We start from the raw sequence: 18,163 nt of genomic DNA, 5'->3' as shown, positions 1-18,163 counted from the left end.
GCCTGGTCATTAACGTGCAAACCACCCTTGGGGCTTAAGGGGTCAAAGCCCATGGCACTGTGGCTAACCTCCCTAGATGTGGACGGAAAAGAAAAATTGACAAGAGATTTCAACGCAAAATTGTGTGGATGTTGGATAAAGAACCTCGACTAGCATCCAAACAAGTTCAAGCTGCCCTGCAGTCCGAGGGAACAACAGTGTCAACCCGTACTATCCGTCGGCATCTGAATGAAAAGGGACTGTATGGTAGGAGACCCAGGAAGACCCCACTTCTTACCCCGAGACATAAAAAAGCCAGGCTGGAGTTTGCCAAAACTTACCTGAAAAAGCCTAAAACATTTTGGAAGAATGTTCTCTGGTCAGATGAGACAAAAGTAGAGCTTTTTGGGCAAAGGCATCAACATAGAGTTTACAAGAGAAAAAACGAGGCATTCAAAGAAAAGAACACGGTTCCTACAGTCAAATATGGCGGAGGTTCCCTGATGTTTTGGGGTTGCTTTGCTGCCTCTGGCACTGGACTGCTTGACCGTGTGCATGGCATTATGAAGTCTGAAGACTACCAACAAATTCTGCAGCATAATGTAGGGCCCAATGTGAGAAAGCTGGGTCTCCCTCAGAGGTCATGGGTCTTCCAGCAGGACAATGACCCAAAACACACTTCAAAAAGCACTAGAAAATGGTTTGAGAGAAAGTACTGGAAACTTCTAAGGTGGCCAGCAATGAGTCCCAGATCTGAATCCCATAGAACACCTGTGGAGAGATCTAAAAATGGCAGTTTGGAGAAGGCACCCTTCAAATATCAGGGACCTGGAGCAGTTTGCCAAAGAAGAATGGTCTAAAATTCCAGCAGAGCATTGTAAGAAACTCATTCATGGTTACCGGAAGCGGTTGGTCGCAGTTATTTTGGCTAAAGGTTGTGCATTAGTATTAGGCTGAGGGTGCCAATACTTTTGTCTGGCCCATTTTTGGAGTTTTGTGTGAAATTATCAATGTTTTGCTTTTTGCTTCATTCTCTTTTGTGTTTTTTTCATTTAAGACAAATTAAATGAAGATAATAATACCAAAGAATTTGTGTTTGCAATCATTTTCAGGAAGAAACTGAGTATTATCTGACAAAATTGCAGGGGTGTCAATACTTTTGGCCACAACTGTATATCTATGTACTTGTGTCTATACGTCCCGCTATATCTCTATGTACCCGTGTCTATACGTCCCACTATATCTCTATGTACCCGTGTCTATACGTCCCACTATATCTATATGTACCCGTGTCTATACATCTGCTATATCTCTGTACATCCGTGCCTATATATCCCGCTATATCTCTGTGTACCCGTGTCTATATGTCCTGCGCTCTCTATGTACCCGTGTCTATACGTTCCACTATATCTCTATGTACCCAGGTCTATACGTGCACTATATGTGTGTAATCGTGTCTACACGTCCCTCTATATCTCTGTGCACCCATGTCTATATGCCCCACTATAGCTCCGTGCACCCGTGTCTCTATGTCCCATGATATCTACAGGTATTTGATGTCGGTACTCACCTGGTTGTGCTTGTACATGACTGGAAATGTAAAGACTCCAATCACCACTGAAACAAAGAAAAGAGAATGAACAAGACGACAAAGAACGTAGGGACCATGCACCCAAATATACCTGTACTGTATACAACAGGAGGTGCGCGCTCTATACACAGCCCCCTCCCTTCATACCCCAATACCTCATTGTGCACAGGAGGGGACACCCCACAGGTGAGCGGGCAGGGTCTTACCAAGGAGCAGCAGGGTCAGTCCATTCACCACTGCGCCAACATATGTGAGGAGGTAGAGGAGGAGCAAGAACTGCGGGAAGAAATGGAGGAAAGTCAGGGATCCCCCCCCACAGTCATGTGTGGACACATGGGTGTGACGTGTAATAAATACATCACCCGGGTGACACAAGTATGACAGGGAAATGCATCAGGTCTTATTTACACGTCCGTGTCCATTTTTACCATCCTATTTCCAGATGTGAAAACATCCATTTCATGAATTGGTGTCCTGTGTGCGCTGCCACATTGACTCATTGGCGAGTGCGCTATGCACATGGAGAGCACTAACACAGTCGTGAGAACGAGACCTTAGAGATTTTTGCTGCCCCATCTGACCTTGATTCCAGCAATGTATCATTTACTGGAGTGTTTGCTGCTGTTCTCTCTGCTGCAGATCTAGCAGTTCTCTGAATGCTGAGCCCTGTATAACCCCACCCACACCACTGATTGGCAGCTGACTGTGTGCACTGTGCATAGGACGAAAGCAGCCAATCACTAGTGGAGGCGGGGTTATGCAGAGCTCATGAATATGGAGGAGTACATGGCAGCTGGTTTGCTGGTCCTCTAGTGATAAACTGCTGTTGATAAAACGTCTGCAAGCAGCCTGATAAGTGAAATATAACTGGAATCAGGATATCTGTCTCTACATCATGCTGCTCTCAGATTAGATGTCAAAAACCTGGTTACAATTCCCCTTAAAGGGGTTGTCCAGGTATATACGATTATCAATATGACAGGTCACCAATATTTGGTGTTAGGGTTGGATACCCGGCACCTCCACAGATCAGCTGTGACCGGATGTAAACAGTGAATGGAGCTGAACTACACGGCTCAGATCCAGGTGATGAGAAGTCATCAATATTAGATGCCTGGGGAAGTACATGAGAAAAGCAAGAGCCACAGGTGACTTTACCTTCAGTGACTCCTTTGTGTCCTGCACTAAGAAGAGTCTGCGGAGGGTGGAGAGCGCAGTAAAGGTGAGAACGACAAGACGAGCAGCGACCACCTCAACCTGCTGGGGCGGCAGAATGGGATCCATGTCCAGGTACTTCCTGAGGAAAGGAACAGCGGATATCAGACTATAAGGGCCTGTTCCCACGCTGCAGTTTTTCTGTGTTTTATCGTTGAGGACAACACGCAGCGTTTTACAGAATCAGCGAAGTGAATGAGATTTCTGAACTCTCCTGCACACGCTGATACATGTATAGCACACGATACCCCTCTAAGCTGAGGACCCCAACACTGCTACATACATTAACACTGCACAGATCATGCTAAGCAACCCCCACAGCTGTCCGCTGGTTATATATCCGCACTCACTGGAAGGGATTCATTCCGTCTCCCTTCTTCAGGAGTCTGCAGTAGAGTCGTATTATCAATGTTGCGCTGAGGACGAGGAGACAGGAGTAGGAGATGATGCTGATCACACTGAAGTGGATGAGGCACAGCAGGCACACGGTGAGACCGGTGAGACAGCCGGCAGAGAGAGTGATGTCTCGCCAGTATAAGAGGTCTGCCACTGAAAGAGAGAGAGGCAAGAAAGAGTCAGCACAGTCACAGAGAGCAAGGTAGATATGAGCACAGGCACAGAGAGCGCGAGGTAAGCGTCAGCAGGGGCGCGCAGAGAGCGCGAGGTAAGCGTCAGCAGGGGCGCGCAGAGAGCGCGAGGTAAGCGTCAGCAGGGGCGCGCAGAGAGCGCGAGGTAAGCGTCAGCAGGGGCGCGCAGAGAGCGCGAGGTAAGCGTCAGCAGGGGCGCGCAGAGAGCGCGAGGTAAGCGTCAGCAGGGGCGCGCAGAGAGCGCGAGGTAAGCGTCAGCAGGGGCGCGCAGAGAGCGCGAGGTAAGCGACAGCACGGGCGCGCAGAGAGCGCGAGGTAAGCGACAGCACGGGCGCGCAGAGAGCGCGAGGTAAGCGACAGCACGGGCGCGCAGAGAGCGCGAGGTAAGCGACAGCACGGGCGCGCAGAGAGCGCGAGGTAAGCGACAGCACGGGCGCGCAGAGAGCGCGAGGTAAGCGACAGCACGGGCGCGCAGAGAGCGCGAGGTAAGCGACAGCACGGGCGCGCAGAGAGCGCGAGGTAAGCGACAGCACGGGCGCGCAGAGAGCGCGAGGTAAGCGACAGCACGGGCGCGCAGAGAGCGCGAGGTAAGCGACAGCACGGGCGCGCAGAGAGCGCGAGGTAAGCGACAGCACGGGCGCGCAGAGAGCGACAGCACGGGCATATGGTCATTATGCAACACTGATCCTCAGTAGGAAGACTGTGCTATGCGTGGAGCTGTTCGCCCTCTATCGTGACGCTGGGTGATGACATCACAGTGATATTATACCAGACATAATCCCAGGGATGTGTAATATTCTGTAGTTTCACTCCAGGACTATCAGTGACGGGGCCCCACACTCCTGGCTTACAGAGCTGCAGGGCGGTCAGACCTGACTTCACTTCCACCAAGTTGGCAAGTAATAAGATGAACTCATGTGGCCCATATACTCAACAAGCCCTGGTCCTCGGCCACTAGGGAGCTCCGTCAGCTATAAAGGAGTCCATATTACCACCTTCTACGGATTCCAAAATTAAGTGAACCTCAAAAGATCCTCCCTGTGTTTTCCACATATTGAGTTATTAGGTGGTGGATGGAGCTGTGGGACCCTGACCGTTTTACAGGAGGGACCCAGATACTTTAACTGACAGCCATGGCTGTGGAGGGGCCTGATCCTGTAGGGTGGCCTCACATTAAGACTGACATAAGTGTCCCTTTTGTAGCCATTTTCCTCATTCTCGGCCTCCACTCACCGGCTTTCTTCATGGTGTCCTCCTGGTAGCTGCTCCGGTTCTGGGGTGACAGGTGGCGAGAGTCTCTACGACCAGCGTCTGTGAGGGAAGAAGAAGACACTAAATATAGACGGACAGGGACAACCCCCCTGAGACTAGTAACAACCTCTGTCCTGAGAACCCCCGTCTGTGGCCAGAAAAAGCCACGGAGAACAGATGTCCACACCCAGGGTTAGCTGCTGCCCACTCCATGCAGGGCACCCCTCATATGTCAGCAAGACATCGCCTGTGGTGGGCGCCTCGTGCCCTGAGGGTGTCGGCACTTACATATTATAGAAGGTTTTATCAAAGTAAAGGCAGCAAAGAAGTGCCCCCCAGCTCCTGCAGTGGTGAAGAAGCTAATGACAAAGGAGGACCCCATAAATCCTCTCCATTATCCCACCTCCAGGCCCAGCTGGGAGAGGTGAGCGCTGCATCCAGAGATTCCTCTCATTCACAGAAGCTTTAATACAAAGCTGTGCGGATTATAGAGATCAGAGACCGCAGAGAGCGATAAGCTGCAACAATGGAGGACGAGCCAGGGGAAAGCCATTGTATCTGTCCCCATATACCAGACATGCCAGCACTGCGTATAATAACTGATAACGAGGAAGCGGTGATGTCCTATATAAAATCAGCATCTTACTCCAGAGCTGCACTCACTATTCTGCTGTCGCTGTGTACATGCATTACTTATCCTGTACTGATCCTGAGCTACATCCTGTAGATCTTTTATTATAAAAATGAAAAAAACAATAATAATAATAACAGAAACATAAGAATATCAGCCAGAAAAATAATACGTATACTGAACACTAGTCCAGCCGCTCATTCTCTCCTCTCACACATATTATACATATATACAGAATAACAACTAATAATAACTTACACCTTACGGTCACCAAACAAACTAATAAGAAAATTAAAATAAACAAAGGCTGACATAAATATATAAACTTTTTTTTTTTTTATATAAATACAGCATATACAGTATATAAAATAACCAAACTATACAAATATATACAAGACTAAACACCCCACACTGAAGCCCACCATTCCCAACCCCCGCACTGACCAGAGAGCTGGTCCTGCGTCTCATGCCTCAGTCCATGTCCAACGTCCATAGGCCAGATCACGCAGTGCCAGTGTTTCCCCAAACACCCCAGTGTCCCATAGTCCCACAAGATAAACCCACCTCACAACACCCCCCCCCCCCCCCCCGGCAGGCCATATCTCAGAAGGACAAACCAGAGGTACTTGTGATTATCCCGATCAAACGCTTTTGCCTGGTCCAGTGACAGCATGTACCCCTTCCAGTGACCTGCCCTACCCTGCTCCACCACCACCCGGACACCGAGCACTGCACTAAATGTGCTGCGAACTGGAACAGAGCAATGCTGGGCCTCTGAAAGGAGTCAGGGTGCAAATTTCACCAGCCGATTAAACAGCACCTTTGCCAGAACCTTCCTGTCTGCATTGAGAAGCGCTATGGGACACCAATTCTCAATGCAAGATGGGTCTTTACCCTTTGACAAGATGATCAGGGCAGTCCTCCTCATTGACTTTGGCAGAGTGCCCGAGGAAAGACACTCATTGAATACCTCAGTCAAGAGTGGAACCAAAGCGTCCTTAAAGGTCTTATAAAACTCAGATGTTAAGCCATCTGGACCGGGTGATTTTTCTGGGGCAAGCCCTTCAATCGCCAACTTAACTTTCTCTTCCCTGATCATCTCTGTCAATACGTCAAGAGAGGGGTCTACCCCTGGTTCAGGAACGACTTCAGCCAGGAAAGCCGACATCTTATCCCAATCAAGATCCCTCTTCCCCAAGAGGTGCGACTAGAAGGATCTGACAACGTCCAGGATCCCTGATCTGGATCGCCTCAGGGACCCCGCAGTGTCAACCAGTCCTATAACAACTTTACTATTCACTGACATCTTGCAGTTTCTGTAAGGGTCGGGCGAGCGGTACTTCCCGTAATCCCTCTCAAAAACCAAAGATGCGTGTGTATCGTACTGACACCTCATGAGCAAAGATTTCACTCTGGAGATCTCCTCGCGGCTACCTCCAGTTGAGACAAGATGCTCGAGTTTCCTCCTCAGACCCTGATACAGGCGGTACCTGTTCAGACTCCTGAGGCTCGAGAGCTGGCGGAAGAATCTCGCCCCCCCTTTTCTTGACCATCTCCCACCACTCTAACTTACTACTACAAAGATCCAGTAAGGGTACCTGGCTCTGAAGAAAATCCTCAAAGGACTGTCTTATGTCCGCTTCTTCCAAGAGAGACAAATTGAGCCTCCAAAAGCCTCTTCCCATCCGGAGGGTCTCTAACATTCAGAGAAAACAAAATTAGCAGTGGTCGGAGAACTCCACCTCAACAACAGACACTGCTGAAGAGACAGCTTCTTCCTTTAAATAAAACCTATCTATTCTGGACTTACAGTTACCTCTATGATAGGTGAACCCCTCGTGGCCTGGGGTGTGCCGAATGTGGACATCCACCAAGCGAGCCTTACTAGCTATACAATTAAGGGCGACGCTATCATAAGTCAGCTTGTCTCTGGAACCTCCTCTATCTCAGGGCCTTGTGACAGTAGTGAAGTCCCCTCCAAAGACAACCTGCCGACTTGTAAAAAGGTAGGGCTTGATCCTCATAAAGAGACACTTCCGGTCCCATTTAGATTGGGGACCATAGATGTTAATAAGCCGGAGCTCTTGTCCCTTCATGAGGACATCCAAGATCAGGCACCTCACCATTTCTAATTCAATAGCCCGTCGGCATTCCACCAGTGCGGTAAAAAGGACCGCCACTCCGCTATACGGCTCGGCCGCAAGAGATCAATAGGAGGGCCCAAGTCTCCACTTCTTCTTGGCTTTAAACACGTCTGCCATGTTTGGCAGTCTGGTCTCTTGCAAAAAGAAAATGTCAGCTTCAACACGGCTGAGAAAATCAAAGGCCGCAAATCTAGCTGCATTTGACTTTATGCTGGCGACATTAATGGACGCCAGCGTCAACGGAGAGGGTACCGCCATCATTGGTGATTGAGTAAGATGGCTTTCTTCTTTCCACTCCCATTATCCTCTGCCTCAGAGGAGGAATCCTTCCCCCTCTTTAACGACACAGAGGTGTGCCCCTCCACCGAAGACGGACCACATTCCTACGCACACTACCTGGCCCGGCTGTCGGAAGGGACCACACTGTATTTCCCCCATTTTGCTCTCGGAAGGCCCTGAGGACATGCCTCTCTATCCAGAAGGATAGATCAACCTCTCGACTCTCTACCTTTACTGATCTCTCCCCCTTCTTTAGAGCCTCCAGGAGACGCCGCTGCAACATGCCATCCCCAGAGCTCGGAGACAAGGAGTACGCCCTATTTTCCCCGGAGGTGACAGCGGCATAACTAATAACGGGTACTGCCACCACCGGGGGGGGCAACCGGACCAGTGACCACATCAACACCAACAGTATCACCATTATCCACCTCCAACTGGAGGCGACATCACCCCTGGACTTACGGGTGCCCTCCACATCACCAGTTGGCAAGTTTCTTTGCTTCATTAGGCGCCGAACTTTTGCCGCTGTGAGGCGCCGCTGATCATTTACATCAGGATCTTGCTGACCAGCAGCGCCAACGCAGAACGGGATCTTGGGAGGATCGGAACACCCAGCCCCAACAGCCCCCTCAAACTGCGGCCGCTTCTCACCTAAGTGATTAGCGGCAACAGCATTTAGGGGCACCAAGGCTACCGGAGCTGCCCCCGACACTGGGCCGCTCCCCCCTCCCACTGAGGAGCACACCACAGTTTCGTGGCCTAACCGTATACCCGCCGCCGGGCCGCCCTCACTGTCCAGCCTCTCGGCTGATGCACCTGCTGAGGCGGAGCTCTGTGCCTCACTACTGTGCTCTGTACTCTCCCGCGCCTTTGCACCGGATCCACAGCAGAACCAGGGCTGGGCTGGGCAACGGGGCTTATGCAGCGAGCTGACCCTGCAGCTGACTCGGGGGGTACAGGGAAGGGGGCATATACATAGCTCACCACTTCCTGGAGCTTTGGCTTGTTCTTCTTTGCCTTTTTCTTCTGGTCCCCAGGTGCCGCCTCTGGTAAATCATCACCAAGATGGAAGTTCTGAAGGCACACTGAGGACTCCAGGAGCTTTATCTCCGTCATTAGAGCCCCTCCCTGGCCGCTGTTGTCACTGTCCTCCCCAGAGCCAGCAGAACTGCGACCAGATGCCAATGTCACCTGTCCAGCATGGAGCTCGCTGCACGAGGCCTGCGGGTGACTTTGCAGGCTGCCAGGTGCTGCTTTCTGCTGGTCGTCATCATCATCATCATCCACCTGGCTCTCAGGCTGCAGCCCCATCTGCCTTTGCTCTCTGTTATCAGCCATTTCTCTAAATCTGTCCTCATTTATTAGTTTTTCTTTAAATGGTCCACTTTTTTCTCTTAGGAACACTTTCCTCACCTCCAGCTCATTAATATCCAGCTTCAGTTGATTTACCTCCGCCTGGAGTTGGGTCTTCACGGGTCTGGAGGAACCTGCAGCTTTGGCGCTTGTGCAGCGCATCTCCTCCCGGAGCCTCCTGATGGTCTTGCTCGCCTCTTCATATTCACGGAGGTGGCTCATGACCCGGGAGGCATAGGTGGACACAGACTCCTTTGATTTCTGCAGCCCACAACTTTCCTCAGCGAGGTCGGCCTTACCTCCGTGAGCACTCAGCTTTCCTCCGGAAGGACCGCCATCTTGCACGCTGCTAGCAGGCTTCTCCTCCATGTTGGAAGCCTTACGGCTTCTCTGGGTCTCTGCAAACCTGGGGGGAGTAGGAGCCACATTGCTGCGACTCCTGGTTGAGCGCCTCACCCCCGAGTCCTCTGATGTGCAGGCCGGTTGCTGGGAAACAGAAGCCTGGGACTTGGTTCCTTCACTCATCCCAGGAAACCCACTCCTCCCTGGGTAGGTCCCTGGGTGGAGAGGTGTTGATTCTCTGGAGCTCAGGAACACAAAGCAGGATCAGTGTCGACCGCACCCACAATCACCACAATGAGCAGCAGCTGAGCAGAGCTATTCTGCTGGTGGAGTCACTGTGTACATACATTACATGACTGATCCTGAGTCACATCCTGTATTATACTCCAGAGCTGCACTCACTATTCTGCTGGTGCAGTCACTGTGTACATACATTACACTATTGATCCTCAATTACATCCTGTATTATACTCCAGGGCTGCACTCACTATTCTGCTGGTGCAGTCACTGTGTACATACATTACTGATCCTGTACTGATCCTGAGTTACATCCTGTATTATACTCCAGAGCTGTACTCACTATTCTGCTGGTGTAGTCACTGTGTACATACATTAAATTACTGATCCTGAATTACATCCTGTATTATTCTCCAGAGCTGCACTCACTATTCTGCTGGTGCAGTCACTGTGTACATACATTACTGATCCTGTACTGATCCTGAGTTACATCCTGTATTATACCCCAGAGCTGCACTCACTATTCTGCTGGTGCAGTCACTGTGTACATACATTACATTACTGATCCTGAGTTACATCCTGTATTATACCCCAGAGCTGCACTCACTATTCTGCTGGTGCAGTCACTGTGTACATACATTACACTATTGATCCTCAATTACATCCTGTATTATACTCCAGGGCTGCACTCACTATTCTGCTGGTGCAGTCACTGTGTACATACATTACTGATCCTGTACTGATCCTGAGTTACATCCTGTATTATACTCCAGAGCTGTACTCACTATTCTGCTGGTGTAGTCACTGTGTACATACATTAAATTACTGATCCTGAATTACATCCTGTATTATTCTCCAGAGCTGCACTCACTATTCTGCTGGTGCAGTCACTGTGTACATACATTACTGATCCTGTACTGATCCTGAGTTACATCCTGTATTATACCCCAGAGCTGCACTCACTATTCTGCTGGTGCAGTCACTGTGTACATACATTACATTACTGATCCTGAGTTACATCCTGTGTTATACTCCAGAGCTGCACTCACTATTCTGCTGGTGCAGTCACTGTGTGCATACATTACATTACTGATCCTGAGTTACATCCTGTATTATACTCCAGAGATGCACTCGCTATTCTGCTGGTGCAGTCACTGTGTGCATACATTATGTTACTGATCCTGAGTTACATCCTGCATTACACTCCAGAGCTGCACTCACTTTTCTGCTGGAGGATTCACTGTACCGTGTCTCCTTGGTGACATGTAGTAATATCACTGTATCACATGACGTGCAGCTCGTATGTCTCACCCATTGTGATCCCTGATATTCTTGGCTGGGGCTTCTCCACTAGTGTCTGTTCCTCATAGTTGCTCGGGGGCAGGGCTTGTGAGATCTGACACGCCTTCTCCAACAGAACATAGGTCACAGTTTCCTCTTCCGGTTCCTCTTTCCTTGGTAACTGTCCTCGGCCCAGACTCCGTCCCCTTCGGGCCCTAACTGTGGGACGAGTTAATGGGGCTGAACTTCCAATGGTAATGTAAGAGAAAGTTGGCTCCTGAGGTGAAGGTAAGGGCCACAGATCAGCCAGGGTCACCGCGGCATCATCAAGGTCACCTACAACATAGACAAGAAGGCAGAATCAGAGCAGCACTGAACATGTGGCAGGCCTCATTTATCAGTACAGCTGTCATTGGAGCCCATAGGAACCAATCACTGTGCACCTTTTAATTTTTAACAGAAAATTTTTTAAAAATGTAAGCTGAGCTGTTGGGTTTGATAAATGAAGTCCAGTATTGTGTTTACAGGGAGGAGGAGCCATTCGGAAGGGGTGGAGCTACAAAGCAATAGTGCATGTCATGTGACAAGTATAGAGGACACACATACACACGGGGACTTTACCATCTGGAGGGCAGGAGTCCGGGGTGCTGGAGGCAGTGGATGGAGCGTCCTCTGCAGGAGAAACAGACATTACAGGCACAATTTTGATAAGTTTTGGGTAAGTTTTGCATAAATGCACGAGTCCATCACGGCCCCGCCCCCACTAACATATGTTTAATTACCATAGAGACTAATTTTACAAACATACTGGCAGCACTGATAACACGAAGATATACACGTACGGCACCACCAACACACTGGTGTATACACACACACACGGCACCGCTAATACACATATATACACAAACGGCACCGCCAACACCCAGGCACCACCCCCACCCAGGCACTGCCAACACACAGGTGTATACACACACACGGCACCACTAATACACATATATACACACACGGCCCCGCCAACACACAGGTGTATACACACACGGCACTGCTAAAACAAATATATACACACACGGCACCGCCCCCACCCAGGCACTGCCAACACACAGGTGTATATACACACACGGCACCGCTAATACAAATATATACACACACGGCACCGCCAACACACAGATGTATTCACACACGGCACCGCCAACACACAGGTGTATATACACACACGGCACCGCTAATACAAATATATACACACACGGCACCGCCCCCACCCAGGCACTGCCAACACACAGGTGTATATACACACACGGCACCGCTAATACAAATATATACACACACGGCACCGCCAACACACAGATGTATTCACACACGGCACCGCCAACACACAGGTGTATATACACACACGGCACCGCTAATACAAATATATACACACACGGCACCGCCAACACACAGATGTATACACACACGGCACCGCCAACACACAGGTGTATATACACACACGGCACCGCTAATACAAATATATACACACACGGCACCGCCAACACACAGATGTATACACTCACGGCACCGCCAACACACAGGTGTATACACATATGGCACCACTAATACACATGTATACAGACACGGCACTGCCAACACACAGGCACCACCCCCACCCAGGCACCGCCAACACACAGGTGTATACACACACGGCACCACCCCCACCCAGGCACTGCCAACACACAGGTGTATACACACACGGCACCGCCGCCACCCAGGCACTGCCAACACACAGGTGTATATATACACACGGCACCGCCAACACACAGATATATACACACACAGCACCGCTAATACAAATGTATACACACACGGCAACGCCAACACACAGGTGTACACACACACGGCACCGCCCCCACCCAGGCACTGCCAACACACAGGTGTATATACACACACGGCACCTCTAATACAAATATATACACACACGGCACCGCCAACACATAGATGTATACACACACGGCACCGCCAACACACAGGTGTATATACACACACGGCACCGCTAATACAAAGATATACACACACGGCACCGCCAACACACAGATGTATACACTCACGGCACCGCCAACACACAGGTGTATACACATATGGCACCACTAATACACATGTATACAGACACGGCACTGCCAACACACAGGCACCACCCCCACCCAGGCACTGCCAACACACAGGTGTATATATACACACGGCACCGCCAACACACAGATATATACACACACAGCACCGCTAATACAAATATATACACACACGGCACCGCCCCCACCCAGGCACTGCCAACACACAGGTGTATATACACACACGGCACCGCTAATACAAATATATACACACACGGCACCGCCAACACACAGGTGTATATACACACACGGCACCGCTAATACAAATATATACACACACGGCACCGCCAACACACAGATGTATACACACACGGCACCGCCAACACACAGGTGTATATACACACACGGCACCGCTAATACAAATATATACACACACGGCACCGCCAACACACAGATGTATACACTCACGGCACCGCCCCCACCCAGGCACTGCCAACACACAGGTGTATATATACACACGGCACCGCCAACACACAGATATATACACACACAGCACCGCTAATACAAATATATACACACACGGCACCGCCAACACACAAATATATACACACACGGCACAGCCAACACACAAATATATACACACACGGCACCGCCAACACACAGGTGTATATACACACGGCACCGCCAACACACAGATGTATACACACACACGGCACCGCCAACACACAGGCACCACCCCCACCCAGGCACTGCCAACAGACAGATGTATACACACACGGCACCACTAATACAAATATATACACACACGGCACCGCCCCCACCCAGACACTGCCAACACACAGGTGGATATACACACACGGCACCGCCAACACACAGGTGGATATACACACACGGCACCGCCAACACACAGGTGGATATACACACACGGCACCGCCAACACACAGGTGGATATACACACACGGCACCGCCAACACACAGGTGGATATACACACACGGCACCGCCAACACACAGGTGGATATACACACACGGCACCGCCAACACACAGGTGGATATACACACACGGCACCGCCAACACACAGGTGGATATACACACACGGCACCGCCAACACACAGGTGGATATACACACACGGCACCGCCAACACACAGGTGGATATACACACACGGCACCGCCAACACACAGGTGGATATACACACACGGCACCGCCAACACACAGGTGGATATACACACACGGCACCGCCAACACACAGGTGTATATACACACACGGCACCGCCAACACACAGGTGTATATACACACACGGCACCGCCAACACACAGATGTATACACACATGGCACCGCCAACACACAGATGTATACACACACGGCACCGCCAACACACAGATGTATACACACACGGCACCGCCAACACACAGATGTATACACACACGGCACCGCCAACACACAGGTATATACACACACGGCACCGCCCCCACCCAGGCACTGCCAACACACAGGTGTATATACACACACGGCACCGCTAATACAAATATATACACACACGGCACCGCCAACACACAGATGTATACACACACACGGCACCGCCAACACACAGGTGTATATACACACACGGCACCGCTAATACAAATATATACACACACGGCACCGCCAACACACAGATGTATACACTCACGGCACCGCCAACACACAGGTGTATACACATATGGCACCACTAATACACATGTATACAGACACGGCACTGCCAACACACAGGCACCACCCCCACCCAGGCACTGCCAACACACAGGTGTATACACACACGGCACCGCCCCCACCCAGGCACTGCCAACACACAGGTGTATATATACACACAGCACCGCCAACACACAGATATATACACACACAGCACCGCTAATACAAATATACACACACGGCAACGCCAACACACAGGTGTATACACACACGGCACCGCCCCCACCCAGGCACTGCCAACACACAGGTGTATATACACACATGGCACCGCTAATACAAATATATACACACACAGCACCGCCAACACACAGATGTATACACACACGGCACCGCCAACACACAGGTGTATATACACACACGGCACCGCTAATACAAATATATACACACACGGCACCGCCAACACACAGATGTATACACACACGGCACCGCCAACACACAGGTGTATATACACACACGGCACCGCTAATACAAATATATACACACACGGCACCGCCAACACACAGATGTATACACTCACGGCACCGCCAACACACAGGTGTATACACATATGGCACCACTAATACACATGTATACAGACACGGCACTGCCAACACACAGGCACCACCCCCACCCAGGCACTGCCAACACACAGGTGTATACACACACGGCACCGCCCCCACCCAGGCACTGCCAACACACAGGTGTATATATACACACAGCACCGACAACACACAGATATATACACACACAGCACCGCTAATACAAATATACACACACGGCAACGCCAACACACAGGTGTATACACACACGGCACCGCCCCCACCCAGGCACTGCCAACACACAGGTGTATATACACACACGGCACCGCTAATACAAATATATACACACACAGCACCGCCAACACACAGATGTATACACACACGGCACCGCCAACACACAGGTGTATATACACACACGGCACCGCTAATACAAATATATACACACACGGCACCGCCAACACACAGATGTATACACACACGGCACCGCCAACACACAGGTGTATATACACACACGGCACCGCTAATACAAATATATACACACACGGCACCGCCAACACACAGATGTATACACTCACGGCACCGCCAACACACAGGTGTATACACATATGGCACCACTAATACACATGTATACAGACACGGCACCGCCAACACACAGGCACCACCCCCACCCAGGCACTGCCAACACACAGGTGTATACACACACGGCACCGCCCCCACCCAGGCACTGCCAACACACAGGTGTATATATACACACGGCACCAACACACAGATATATACACACACAGCACCGCTAATACAAATATATACACACACGGCACCGCCAACACAGGTGTATACACACACGGCACCGCCCCCACCCAGGCACTGCCAACACACAGGTGTATATACACACACGGCACCGCTAATACAAATATATACACATACGGCACCGCCAACACACAGGTGTATACACACACGGCACCGCCCCCACCCAGGCACTGCCAACACACAGGTGTATATACACACACGGCACCGCCCCCACCCAGGCACTGCCAACACACAGGTGTATATACACACACGGCACCGCCAACACACAAATATACACACACACGGCACCGCCAACACACAGGTGTATATACACACGGCACCGCCAACACACAGATGTATACACACACACACACACGGCACCGCCAACACACAGGCACCACCCCCACCCAGGCACTGCCAACAGACAGATGTATACACACACGGCACCGCTAATACAAATATATACACACACGGCACCGCCCCCACCCAGACACTGCCAACACACAGGTGTATATACACACACGGCACCGCCAACACACAGGTGTATATACACACACGGCACCGCCAACACACAGGTGTATATACACACACGGCACCGCCAACACACAGGTGTATATACACACACGGCACCGCCAACACACAGGTGTATATACACACACGGCACCGCCAACACACAGATGTATACACACACGGCACCGCCAACACACAGATGTATACACACACGGCACCGCCAACACACAGGTATATACACACACGGCACCGCCCCCACCCAGGCACTGCCAACACAAAGATGTATACACACACGGCACTGCCAACACACAGATATATACACACACACGGCACCGCCAACACACAGATGTATACACACGGCACCGCCAACACACAGATATATACACACACGGCACCGCCAACACACAGATATATACACACACGGCACCGCCAACACACAGATATATACACACACGGCACCGCCAACACACAGATGTATACACACGGCACCGCCAACACACAGATGTATACACACACGGCACCGCCAACACACAGATATATACACACACGGCACCGCCAACACACAGATATATACACACACGGCACCGCCAACACACAGATATATACAAACACGGCACCGCCAACACACAGATATATACACGCACCGCTTATACGGTCAGAGCATCAGATACTACTGTTGTAGTGTGACAGTCGCACATGACGTGATAATCTGGGTGACCGTCACACGAGGACCCCACGCTCACTCTGTATAGGATACACCCATATGCAGCACCTACATAAGACAATGATGGAGGAGATGCCGCACCTGCACTCACAGCCAGACACAATTGTACAGCAGCGACACTTACTGCAGTGTGTGAACGACAGGACGTGTCCCATATCCGCTGTCTGCCGGTGATACCCATACAGACCCACAAGAGCGCACCCCACAGCGTGTTGTCTCCCTGCCTAGCATCTCATTGTGGAGCAAACCTGACACACACAACTCACAAACACAGGGAGGGGCGAGCGCAGCAGACAAAGGCCTGAGAGGGGGCAGGAAATGACTGCACACAGCCATTCAGAGAGACAAGGGAACGCTCCACCCCACAATCCTGTCATCAGACGTCTCCACACCGCTATATTAAGGCTATGTGCACACGTTGCGGAAACGCAGGTAAAGTGACCTGCGGTTTCACACCTCTACTATGGTAAAGGTATGAAACCGCTGCGGAATCCGCGCAAACAATTGACATGCTGCGGTTTGTAAACCGCAGCAAAACCGTGCGGAAAAATCCGCACCGTCAGCACAGCGTTTTTGAAACCCCATAGGGTTTCATTGTACTGTACATGGTCAGCGGAACTGCTGCGTTTCCGCAGGGCCAAAACCGCTGCGGAAACGCAGCAGATTCCGCAACGTGTGCACATAGCCTAATAATGCGTCTCCACACCCCTATACTACAATCATATGTCTCCACACCGCTGTGCTATAATCATACGTCTCCAAACCACTATACTACAATCATACGTTTCCACACCGCTATACTACAATCATACGTCTCCACGCCGCTATACTACAATCATACGTCTCCACACCGCTATACTATAATCATACGTCTCCACACCGCTATACTACAATCATACGTCTCCACACCGCTATATTACAATCATA

At 50.6% G+C, this 18,163-nt stretch overlaps 1 protein-coding gene across 4 annotated transcripts in view; it reads right to left on the bottom strand.

Moving 5' to 3' along the window:
• Nucleotides 1–17,500, bottom strand: part of RTN2 (reticulon 2) — a 35,507-nt gene extending 18,007 nt beyond the window's left edge. Inside the window, exons 1-8 of one of the 4 annotated variants that reach the window (XM_073561216.1) lie at nucleotides 17,361–17,500; nucleotides 11,497–11,562; nucleotides 10,921–11,226; nucleotides 4,606–4,683; nucleotides 3,136–3,334; nucleotides 2,729–2,867; nucleotides 1,777–1,846; nucleotides 1,550–1,596 (exon numbers count right to left, since the gene is read on the bottom strand). In XM_073561216.1, coding sequence (XP_073417317.1) covers nucleotides 1,550–1,596; nucleotides 1,777–1,846; nucleotides 2,729–2,867; nucleotides 3,136–3,334; nucleotides 4,606–4,683; nucleotides 10,921–11,226; nucleotides 11,497–11,562; nucleotides 17,361–17,391 — 936 coding nt within the window. In that variant the 5' untranslated portion in view covers nucleotides 17,392–17,500. The other 3 variants (XM_073561217.1, XM_073561218.1, XR_012227066.1) reach the window with 3 other exon arrangements.
• Between the last annotated feature and the right edge of the window lie 663 nt (nucleotides 17,501–18,163).

This window comes from Dendrobates tinctorius, unplaced genomic scaffold (genome assembly GCF_039654945.1).
Source record: "Dendrobates tinctorius isolate UK_male_01 unplaced genomic scaffold, ASM3965494v1 ptg000315l, whole genome shotgun sequence".
Taxonomy (NCBI): Eukaryota; Metazoa; Chordata; class Amphibia; order Anura; family Dendrobatidae; genus Dendrobates; species Dendrobates tinctorius.
Note: the sequence above shows the minus strand (reverse complement) of the source record. Positions and strands in the feature narration are given on the sequence as shown.